This window comes from Saccoglossus kowalevskii, chromosome 7, assembly GCF_978046115.1.
Source record: "Saccoglossus kowalevskii chromosome 7, keSacKowa6.1, whole genome shotgun sequence".
Taxonomy (NCBI): domain Eukaryota; kingdom Metazoa; phylum Hemichordata; class Enteropneusta; family Harrimaniidae; genus Saccoglossus; species Saccoglossus kowalevskii.
The window spans coordinates 35746535-35759976 of NC_140647.1; the positions used below are offsets into that span (position 1 = coordinate 35746535).

The following is a 13442-nucleotide window of genomic DNA, read 5'->3' on the forward strand; positions in this document are numbered from 1 at the left end:
AATACAAAAATTTGACAACTTCAGAAAAGATGACTACAGACAACGAGCACAGAGAATGCAAGCAGAATTAGTTTGGCAGAATTCAATATTCACATAGACTTGATGCTAGTGTTACAAATCAGAATGAAGTGCACATCAGATGAATAACAAAGCCACCAGGTCTAGAGATTACAAACTGTGACATATGTGACAGCAACACAATACATTCTTTCTTTCAACATATGCTAAAAAGTTACCTCTTGTTTAGGTCCCTCAGTTACGTACGACAAAAGTACGAGATTATCACCAAGTGGAGCTATCCCAGAAATGTAGAAATCAGTCTTGAACATAGATACTGCAATGTATAATTATATATTCATCATTACGTAACCATGATGCATATCATTCATAGTTGGGAAGTTTTGTGTGAAATACCACTAACCGAATCGGTATGGTAATCGTCATGCTACATGTCATCATTTTATGGACATTCGTTGTCTCTGCAATATGAGAATTTCAGACTGGATAACAATTACTCCTATAGTACAATGCCAGTAATTCGTGATAATACGACAGAAAGTTTATTTTGAAAAAATATTGTTAAGAATGGTAATATTTCTGTCGATTATCGAAAAACATCAACCGCCATAACTGCGCAAAGCTATTCACCCATTTAATATATTCATGATGTACATCTCAATTACCAAAGTACGTACAGCACACGTACATCATGTGGCCCGGTTATACCAAGAGACATACAAAATTACTTAACACGTCATTTGATGCAATAACATTACAATACAGTGGGCTGGATGATGGTTTATTGGTTTCAAATATTGACAAATATTCAAAAATTTGTATGTTTCAAATAAATTATGTCATCATATCTCACCTATTTCGACATAACGACTAGGCAGATCTCTGACATCATGGCGTGCTCTTTCTTTCACCTTACAAATCTAATGATAATTAATAAAGTTAAATACATATTACTAGCACATTAGAGTATATAGACCGCAAATGCTTAGAGATCACTTCATAACTTGACTTTATCTAACCCAATTATTCAGAATGTCAGAGGTCACTATAACTTGACTTTATCTAACCCTATTACCGGGGGTATTCAGAATGTCAGAGGTCACTGTATGACTCGACTTTATCTAACCCAATTATTCATAATGTCAGAGGTCACTGTATAACTTGACCATATCTAACCCTATAACACAGAATGTCAGAGGTCACTGTATAACTTGACCTTATCTAACCCAATTATTCAGAATGTCAGAGGTCACTATAACTTGACTTTATCTAACCCTATTACCCGGGGTATTCAGAATGTCAGAGGTCACTGTATGACTCGACTTTATCTAACCCTATTATTCAGAATGTCAGAAGTCACTGTATGACTACTTTATCTAACCCAATTATTCAGAATGTCAGAGGTCACTGTATAACTTGACCATATCTAACCCTATAACACAGAATGTCAGAGGTCACTGTACAACTTGATCTTATCTAACCCTAATATTCAGAATGTCAGAGGTCACTGTATAACTTGACTTTATCTAACTCAGTTATTCAGAATGTCAGAGGTCACTGTATAACTTGACCTTATCTAGCCCAATTATTCAGAATGTCAGATGTCACTGTATAACTTGACCTTATCTAACCCTATTACACAGAATGTCAGAGGTCACTGTATAACTTGACCTTATCTAACTCTATTATTCAGAATTTCAGATGTCACTGTATAACTTGACCTTATCTAACCCTATAACACAGAATGTCAGAGGTCACTGTATAACTCGACTTTATCTAACCCAATTATTCAGAATTTCAGAGGTCACTATAACTTGACCTTCTCTAACCCTATAACACAGAATATGAGAGGTCATTGTATAACTCGACTTTATCTAACCCAATTATTCAGAATGTCAGAGGTCACTGTATAACTTGACCTTCTCTAACCCTATAACACAGAATGTCAGAGGTCACTGTATAATTTGAACTTATGTAACCCTAATATTCAGAATGTCAGAGGTCACTGTATAACTTGACTTTATCTAACCCTAATATTCAGAATGTCAGAGGTCACTGTATAACTTGACCTCATCTAGCCCAATTATTCAGAATGTCAGATGTCACTGTATAACTTGACCTTATCTAACCCTATTATTCAGAATTTCAGATGTCACTGTATAACTTGACCTTATCTAACCCTATTCACACAGAATGTCAGATGTCACTGTATAACTTGACCTTATCTAACCCAATTATTCAGAATCTCAGTGGTCACTGTATAACTTGACCATATCTAACCCTATAACACAGAATGTCAGAGGTCACTGTATAACTTGACCTTATCTCACCCAATTATTCAGAATCTCAGTAGTCACTGTATAACTTGACCTTATCTAACCCAATTATTCAGAATGTCAGAGGTCATTTCATAACTTGACCCAATCAGCTTTGTATTCATAAAATCAGAGGTCGCCATATACCATTAATCTTAAACTTTTTTTTATTCACAATGTCAGAGGCTACAAACCTTGACCTTATCTGCCCATCCTATTAGCAATGTAATGTCATCTTTCCAACACAAGTTACATCTATATATCTCAGGACGAAGGCTTGGGTCATGATCTTTAGCTATGTATGTAATTCTTCGTTTGGAACTCACATCGTAAATTTTCACACCCTGCAAAAAAAAATTAAAATTACTATTTATTTGTTTTCTATGTTTAATTGAAATCATATTATGCTTATAAATACACAAACTGAGGGAAGGTGGGTGGATGCTCTGATACATAGATCATCTGGTGGTTTTCACAAAGAAGTCATTTATATCAAAATTTGACAAATGACGGATACCTAATTGCCTCAGTTGGTGATTTGGAATAGTTTCCTGCAATTCTCTATTATGCCCTAGCAACTTTAATCATGCTCATAGCAACCATTCTTAAAAATGCATTTTTATAAATTTAGAAATGATTGAAGCAATGTCAAAAACAAATTGCTAGGTTTGCCCATAGCAACCACGAGTGGATTTAGCAATCAGGACAAACTGTTATTAAAACAATAAAATTAAACAGTGAATGTAGTGCATACATTGATAAAGCCTCTGCATAGCTGACAAACAATACTAATTATGTACTACTTGGCAACTAAAACTTTGAGACTAGTTTAATGTAATTATAACAGCTAGCAGCTATGTTTAGTGAATAAATTTATCATGCTACTAAAAACACTGCGCCATACAGATCACAGAGAACTACTATTTATTGCTGTTGTGAGATACAAAAGATTGTACAGAACAAATGTACAGGGCAGAAAAGAAAGGTTACAAACATAAATTGTAATTCAAATATCATTTTCATTTTCTGTTTTAGATGAAGGTGCTAAAATTTTAAACAAGCAGCCTGTCGGCTGAGATAGCAATGCACATTTCAATTAAAGAATATTAGAAAATATCATTAGAAAATATCAAAACAATCAGACTTGCGGTTTTCAACAAGAAGTGGAAAATATCACTTTTTTACCAAAAATTACAAAAATATTCTTCAAAATTAGAGAATTGAAGATATCATCATGAAATGAACAAATCTGAGTTAGAACCACATGTAGTACCTATATATGTAATATCAAAGCAATTGGACTTGCGGTTTTCAACAAGAAGTCGAAAATATCACTTTTAACCAAAAATGACAAAAATATTCACCAAAATTAGAGAATTAAAGATATCATTACAAAATGAACAAATCTGCGAGAGGTCCACATGTAGTACCTATATACGTAATATCAAAGCAATTGGACTTGAGGTTTTTAACGAGTAGTCGAAAATATCACTTTTACCAAAAATGACAAAAAATATTCACCAATATTAGAGAATTGAAGATAACATCATGAAATGAACAAATCTAAGAGAGGTCTACCCAAGGTACATATACAGCAAGTATCAAAGCATTCAGGCTTGTAGTTTTCAAGAAGAAGTCGAAAAAGTAAAACATTGACACGGACGACGACGGACAATCACTCATATGATAAGCTCCGCTCGACAAAGTCAACAGCGGAGCTAAAAAGGACAAGGCATAAACAAACAATTAAATTGATGTGGCCATACAGTCAGCAAAATTCATTACATCCACAAACATATAAACACATATTAGAATTGATGTGGCCTAAATCAAGTCAGTCAGTCAGGGGAATTCATTTCACTAATAGAGATTCTGAAAGCATACATGTTAAATTGCTTTTCTTATTTCCTCTGAGACTTCTTTGTTCTTACTTCCTTGAAGTAATACTTCCATCATCTTATCCACACTACCATCATCACACTTTTTTTTTACTCTCACACTATCATACTTGGAAATATCATTAAATTTTTACAAGGGAGAAAAGGGTTGGATTTCTAAAGTCAGTCCTCATCAGTTATATACAGTTACCATAGAAACCATATCCTTACCAGGTCATTAGCCCAGGCGATAAAGTGGGATCTCCATTGGATGGTTCGAATAGGTCCTTCTCCCTGGTGGAGAACAGTTGTCTTCAATCGATTCAGCCACCCTCTTTCATTAAGTACTAACTGAATTAAAACACATAAACAGACTGTTTTACTGAAATGTTCGTGACATGAGCAACCGATAAAATTATACAATTCAGTGAAAACTGATCGGAAAATATACTTTACCATTACAAGTTTATATTTCCATTTACAGATACACCCACTGTGATAAAATGTTACAAAAAGATAAAGTTTTTATCATCCACATCTGGGTTTTTTAGGTGGCATAAGAGAAAAAAGATGTTAACATGTTTTACCACCTCTGTGGAGAGGTTATCAGTACCAGCATTACTATTGCATAATACTTACACCAACTTAAAAACAGGTGTGAATACATCATGTCAGCATAAAGGAGCACATATTACATTATAGAAGAGGCTTAAATATAGCGAAAGCAAGATGAGCAACCATTCCCAAATGGAGTTGTACTAAGGTGTTTTGGTATTTTAAAACTGAATTTATGTGCCACAGACAAACATATTTACATTTATTTTTGTTGATTCACAATGTGTCTTGAATTTTAAGGCAGTTATGATTGTTTTATTGACCTGTGTATGTTAAACTTATTAGTTCTAGCATAGAGTTAAAAAAAAAGAGATTTTACATAGCCCAACTGGTTTGAAATATACACTAAAGACAGAAATATTTGGTCCAACGAAACATTGCCTATCTCTGAGTCAGTGCCATTGTGAGCATTATCCAGTGATTGCCATATTCACGCAATATTTATGTAAGAATTGCTGGTGTGAACACAAGATGAAATCCTCAATTTTTAAATTCTTAGTAGTGTTTATTATGGCTTTGCATTCAATCGTTGGAAACGTACATATCGAAAGTACAACCTTTATTTCATTTTTGGTGTTTAAATTAGAAATTAAATTCTACAAATGTGATCACATAATTTATTGTGTTCAAGTGTGGAACACTCCTATGATGCAAATACTTTCTATTTTAGTAATATTCCTCACAATTCCTTCGCTTGAAATCTGATTGAATACTGTTTTCCTAGAAAAACACTGCCCACAAAATCAAACATTAATGGACACCATCTGCAATGTGATTCGGGACAGAGATATTCAACAGTTGTAATTTGAATATGAAATAATGATATTCAGTCATATTTACAACCATAATTTGAATTTTCACCAACAATGTAACACCCAAGTTATATTGGTAAAAAATATGTATTCCGTTGATGATTTTTATCACCCAGCACAATGATTGTGTCCAGGGAATATTGGAATATTACAAGGGAACTGACAGGAAAATAGCTGTTTACATAATAGACCATTTTCCGTACACTGCGAGAATCACACGTTAAAACAGGACAAACAAAGGTCATAGCGTCGTAGTGGCGTCAAACATCGCGTGGGATTCGACAAACGCGAAAGTATTTTGGGGACATTTCCATGCTTAATAATGTGCTGTTCACATTTGATGATAGGCAATTTTGATTAAGTAAGGGTATTCGGAAGCAATATTCCTCTGTCGAAGATCGGCCGGTCGGTGTGAGCTACGAAATAAGGAAATTCGAGTTCAAAATCAAATCGTTCGATTTTTGCGGCAGACGTTCGACGCGCGTCTTTCATGCATCTCGCGAGATCTCGCAATTGTACGGAAAATCACCTATTAGTTTATTTTGGCACCCACTATATAATACTGAACATCAAACGTCCAGTGGTTTATGTGAATTAGTTACATCAGTTTGTATAATTCTCCGAAATCTACATTCTATACATAATTGAATAGCAATAACTCAACAGACATTTTATTTAGCCAATCAAGTTAGCATTTGTCGCTGATATCTGCATTCACTGCAAAGCATTGCAATGAAGTAGTATTCATTTTACACACGGTCACAAATGACTGGAATGCATAATGACAAACATACATCAAAGAAATTGAAGAAAGTTATAATGTCAAAGCAGGTGTAGGATCTTTTATATTCTTAGCACATTAGAGTTTTTCGGTTTATTACTAATTCAATCACTCAAGCAAACCAATGCTGCTATGATTGAAAGAGGGTATGACTCATAAAGCTGCAGACATATTGTGTGAGTCATAGAAATGAGATACGTATATTGTAATGAAGACACATGAGACATTATTAGGTCACTTTGTTACCATGATTAATGTGAACATAATGGTTTGTATCAGTGCACAATTTTTACACAGATAACTGATTAACAGAAATAGCATAACTTGTTCATGATAGTGATTAGTCATTATTTTTTCATAGGGAGAAAGAAAAGTTATTATTTTAAGATGAAACGTTAATTTTTCTCAAATAAAATAATTGAAACAAAAACAAGCAGCATGTCGGCCGATATAGCTCCGCTGTTTGTGATGCATAGTCTGAAAGGATAGTCTGAAGCTGAATTGAAAATAACATCATAAAAATGACCATATCTGAAAGAAGTCCACTCAAGATATCTCATTAAACATTAAAATTCCAAATCTTTACACTGAGCTAAATGTTTCAATTCAGAAATGCTTAATTATTCACTAATTTACTAACCTATGATATGATATTTCAAACAAATCTTACCTTATTACCACCAGTTACAAACTGTTTCCCACTACTGGGTCGGGAAAACTTTGGATCTAATGCAATGGACTATTAACAGAAGAAAGATGAGCAGTTAAGTAGTGTGAAAATCAAATTTTAGTTTTTTTATAAATCGGCAATTTTTATGAATCACATTTAAAAAGTTGGTCATTCATCAATAATGATATTGAACAGAAATAACTTGTGTCCACAAAATATTGATCATTATCCATAATTAAATTTTAATACATCATTTTATATACATATTACAGGGCCTTAATTCCCATTCTGGGGCTATAAAATACCTTGACAGGGTAATCTAAAGCCTGTAGTTGATTATCTTCTGTTTCATATAATCCATTTATAGCAACCTATAAAAAAAAATGAAAAATGGCCAGATTAGGTCAAATCATTAGAAAAGATAACAAAAGTTTTTCCTCGTTTTTCACAGTTGATCGAATACATACTTTTTGTACAGGTCAAACATCCATTAAAATGCTACATTTTGTGGTATTTAATATGCATAAATAGCATCTGGTTATATATTATTAACAATCGTATGTTTAAGATGGGAAATTCTGAAGAATACTATTAAGTTTTATGAAACCAAAGAAATTTGTCAAATAAAATATTTGATACAGAAAAAAGAAAAAAAAAAAAAAATTATAATGTGTAAAATCAATAATTATGCAACACTTTCGGAGAAAACAATTATTATAAATTGCTATAGATTTTGAATGTCTGTTAATGACCTTAATACAGAATGTTTGTAATCAACAAAATATATTTGTAATTCAACATGTTCTAGTCATTGGAAATTAATAATTTTTTAATTAATTTTTGCTGTTTATATTGGCACTTGATTCATATACACTTGCATAATAATAAAATGATTATGACAACTGTTGTAGTACAAACATTATGTTACAATAAAATGTACCCACAGGTTAATTAGTATGTACATTATATACAAACAAATTGGGCGGTGATATTATTTCAGAAAATCTTTCCCAATTTTAGGCGATGTTTATGACAAGAAAAGACAGCCAGACCTCCCCCAGGGATTCAGAAATTTCTGTAATAATTTATGAGTCATTCATTGAAATAAATAAATATCAACAGTATTCATAAAATGATCAAATGAGATGAATTATTCATAATAGAATGTGTATAAATATGAATAATTGATAAAGCATGAAAAATCATACAAAAACTGACTGCTTGGGGAATTAAATGTGTCGTGGATTGGTCTGTCGGGTAATGTCACACAACCATGGAACTCTTAGTTAGTAAGAAAAACTGATGCTTCTTATATAGTTATGAATATCATTTATTATCTGTGCATCCATTACAATGCCCAGACACAAGGAATGTTAGTTGTTCACACCTCCAAGCTACACCTATATGACAAGCCAATTCAGTTTCTGAAAGTCGCTATGAAACTTGTTGAATTATTAATTCAAGTTCAATGTTCAAGAACGTCAATCATAATGTCAGTGACTTTCCCTAAATTTTATCTTCACGTATATTATAAAATCCTCAAAACTTGAAAATTCCAAGCGAGTAAAATTTAAAATTTAAGTACCACATAGCTATAACACTGACATCGTGAAATGCACCACTGCACTGTGTATGGTGACGGATTATACATCAGCTTTTCATCAGCTGTTGTAAATACTGATCAATAACATTCACACTGTCTTTCAATGTTGTATGACATGCATCACAACAGATGCCATATGTTAACATTTCTTTTCACTTTAAATAGAATACTGCAAGAATCAGCTGCTGTCATATACACACATACATGCAAGTTACAGTAACAATGACAATATCAAATGTTTCAGGTAGCAATGGGCAAAAATGAGTAATATCGTATTCAACCACATATAGTGCCCAGGAACTACAACTCCAAGCACCCTCTCAGAAAACAAGATCATGATACAAAGTTTGAATGAAACTGTCCAGCTCATCTTTGATGAGCAGTTAGGAACATAGAGACAGATTTTGAGGACCAAAATGGCCACCATTCAGCAGTACTTGTAATGAAAATTGATGTCCATATGTATGTCATAATGTGTGTTAAGTTAGATATGATCATGTCTGAAAAATTGCTTTTGACTTTGGTTGGACTTTGTCCAAAACAGAGACTGAAAACAACAAAATCCATCCATGCACAGTAAATGTGACCCAAGGATATAATATATAGATGCGTTTTTTTCTCCTTTTCACCTGTCTCTATATTAATCAAGTGTTGTCTCTTTCACGACTTTCTATCATAATCTAAATACTATTCGTGTGTAATTTCCAGGGACAAAATCAACAAATAATCTCATTTTGATTGCACAAAAAGCACAAAAAGTTCAGTTTGAATTAAGAAACCTATAGAACAGATGATTTTTTATCAACTCTAAGAGCTTGTGTGAAAAGCATGGACCAAACCGAACATCAGGTGCAAAATTACAAAAATTAGATTTTGAATTTCTGTTTTTATAATTCAATGTCAAAATGCCGATATTTGAGAGGGGAATAATCCATTGACATTGCTTTACTTCATCAAAATTGACGATCATTAAAAGTATTTGTAAAATCCTATTTGATGCTTTTACATCACTATGGCCCAACAATTTTTGTTTTTGTTTTTTTTGTGAAAAAATGTGGGAGCTCAGAGTGAACGAAAAATTATCTATTTCATAAACCGTTCTATTAGTATGCATGCACTTACAAACATGGCAGAGGTGTGTTTAACAATATAAGTCATAGATCCCATTACTTGTTAGAATTTCAAATTATAAAGCTTTAAAACTGAAATAATCTAGAAGGTAAACAACTATAAATATGTACCCTGCCATCATCAGAACAACTCGCTATGTAATCACCATTGTCATTTAGGCTGATTTGGTTCACTATTATGGTGTGCTGGAAAGAATTAAAGAGACATTGTTTCAATGTACATGTCAATTATATCAAATAATGAAGCGACAATAGCTGTAACTATCGACCATTTTTCTTCTGATTTTTATTTATATTAAAACATTTCCTGTTTCAATAGTATTGATTTGTAATGGCCATTATCAAAACATGGACACTGAAGACACAGTATAAAAGTCATGTCAAATGTGGGCACAAAGTCACTATATGTTTTTTGATATCGTTTATTATTACCAAGAAATTTAACTTCAAATTTGGGGTAAATTCTTTTAAGAGATTGGGGGGGGGGATAAATACGGTATATAGAACACTCCACACAGTAAAGGATAGATCATTTACTTATACTGGGAGGAATGCCATGACAGAACACTCCACACAGTAAGGGATAGATCATTTACTTATACTGGGAGGGAATGTCATTATATAGAACACTCCACACAGTAAGGGATGGATCATTTACTTCTACTGGGAGGAATGCCATGACAGAACACTCCACACAGTAAGGGATGGATCATTTACTTATACTGGGAGGGAATGTCATTATATAGAACACTCCACACAGTAAGGGATGGATCATTTACTTATACTGGGAGGAATGCCATGACAGAACACTCCACACAGTAAGGGATGGATCATTTACTTATACTGGGAGGGAATGTCATTATATAGAACACCCCACACAGTAAGGGATGGAGAATTTACTTATACTGGAAGAGAATGTTATTATATAGAACACTCCACACAGTAAGGGATGGATCATTTACTTATACTGGGAGGGAATGTCATTATATAGAACACCCCACACAGTAAGGGATGGATCATTTACTTATACTGGAAGAGAATGTTATTATATAGAACACTCCACACAGTAAGGGATGGATCATTTACTTATACTGGGAGGGAATGTCATTATATAGAACACCCCACACAGTAAGGGATGGATCATTTACTTATACTGGAAGAGAATGTTATTATATAGAACACTCCACACAGTAAGGGATGGATCATTTACTTATACAGGGAGGGAATGTCATTATATAGAACACCCCACACAGTAAGGGATGGATCATTTACTTATACTGGAAGAGAATGTTATTATATAGAACACTCCACACAGTAAGGGATGGATCATTTACTTATACTGGGAGGGAATGTCATTATATAGAACACTCCACACAGTAAGGGATGGATCATTTACTTATACAGGGAGGGAATGTCATTATATAGAACACCCCACACAGTAAGGGATGGAGAATTTACTTATACTGGAAGAGAATGTTATTATATAGAACACTCCACACAGTAAGGGATGGATCATTTACTTCTACTGGGAGGAATGCCATGACAGAACACTCCACACAGTAAGGGATGGATCATTTACTTATACTGGAAGTGAATGTTATTACACTGTATAGAGAACACTCCACACAGTAAGGGATGGATCATTTATTTATACAGGGAGGGAATGTCATTATATAGAACACTCCACACAGTAAGGGATAGATCATTTACTTATACTGGGGGGGGATGTTATTATATAGAACACTCCACACAGTAAGGGATGGATCATTTACTTATACTGGGAGGGAATGTTCTTACACTGTATAGAGAACACCCCACACAGTAAGGGATGGATCATTTACTTATACTGGAAGGGAATGTTATTACACTGTATATAGAACACCCCACACAGTAAGGGATGGAGACTTTACTTCTACTGGGAGGAATGCCATGACAGAACACTCCACACAGTAAGGGATGGATCATTTACTTATACAGGGAGGGAATGTCATTATATAGAACACTCCACACAGTAAGGGATGGATCATTTACTTCTACTGGGAGGAATGCCATGACAGAACACTCCACACAGTAAGGGATGGATCATTTACTTATACAGGGAGGGAATGTCATTATATAGAACACTCCACACAGTAAGGGATGGATCATTTACTTATACTGGAAGTGAATGTTATTAAACTGTATATAGAACACCCCACACAGTAAGGGATGGATCATTTACTTATACAGGGAGGGAATGTCATTATATAGAACACTCCACACAGTAAGAGGTGGATCACTTACTTCTACTGGAAGGAATGCCATGACAGAACACTCCACACAGTAAGGGATGGATCATTTACTTATACAGGGAGGGAATGTCATTATATAGAACACTCCACACAGAAATGGATGGATCATTTACTTATACAGGGAGGGAATGTCATTATATAGAACATTCCACACAGTAAGGGATGGATCATTTACTTATACTGAGAGGGAATCTCATTATATAGAAAACTTCACACAATAAGGGATGGACCATTTACTTATACTGGGAGGGAATGTCATTATATAGAACACTCCACACAGAAAGGGATGGATCATTTACTTATACAGGGAGGGAATGTCATTATATAGAAAACTACACACAATAAGGGATGGATCATTTACTTATACTGGGAGGGAATGTCATTATATAGAACACTCCACACAGAAAGGGATGGATCATTTACTTATACAGGGAAGGAATGTCATTATATAGAACACTCCACACAGTAAGGGATGGATCATTTACTTATACAGGGAGGGAATGTCATTATATAGAACACTCCACACAGTAAGGGATAGATCATTTACTTATACAGGGAGGGAATGTCATTATATAGAACACTCCACACAGTAAGGGATGGATCATTTGATGGATCATTTACTTATACTGGAAGTGAATGTTATTACACTGTATATAGAACACTCCACACAGTAAGGGATGGAATGTCATTATATAGAACACTCCACACAGTAAGAGGTGGATCACTTACTTCTACTGGAAGGAATGCCATGACAGAACACTCCACACAGTAAGGGATGGATCATTTACTTATACAGGGAGGGAATGTCAGTATATAGAACACTCCACACAGAAAGGGATGGATCATTTACTTATACAGGGAGGGAATGTCATTATATAGAGCACTCCACACAGTAAGGGATGGATCATTTACTTATACTGGGAGGGAATGTCATTATATAGAAAACTACACACAATAAGGGATGGATCATTTACTTATACTGGGAGGGAATGTCATTATATAGAACACTCCACACAGAAAGGGATGGATCATTTACTTATACAGGGAGGGAATGTCATTATATAGAAAACTACACACAATAAGGGATGGATCATTTACTTATACTGGGAGGGAATGTCATTATATAGAACACTCCACACAGAAAGGGATGGATCATTTACTTATACAGGGAGGGAATGTCATTATATAGAACACTCCACACAGTAAGGGATGGATCATTTACTTATACTGGAAGAGAATGTTATTATATAGAACACTCCACACAGTAAGGGATGGATCATTTACTTCTACTGGGAGGAATGCCATGACAGAACACTCCACACAGTAAGGG

The 13442-nt window shown here is 34.2% G+C and overlaps 1 protein-coding gene across 2 annotated transcripts in view; it reads right to left on the reverse strand.

The window, feature by feature from the left end:
- The window catches only part of LOC100370879 (vacuolar protein sorting-associated protein 41 homolog), a 39210-nt gene that overhangs the window by 16157 nt on the left and 9611 nt on the right, over positions 1-13442 (reverse strand). For both annotated transcript variants that reach the window (XM_085501516.1, XM_085501515.1), the window contains exons 4-10: positions 9933-10007; positions 7394-7459; positions 7089-7157; positions 4442-4561; positions 2528-2677; positions 872-938; positions 237-334 (exon numbers count right to left, since the gene is read on the reverse strand). In XM_085501516.1, coding sequence (XP_085357642.1) covers positions 237-334; positions 872-938; positions 2528-2677; positions 4442-4561; positions 7089-7157; positions 7394-7459; positions 9933-10007 — 645 coding nt within the window. The remainder of the gene's footprint in view (positions 1-236; positions 335-871; positions 939-2527; positions 2678-4441; positions 4562-7088; positions 7158-7393; positions 7460-9932; positions 10008-13442) is intronic.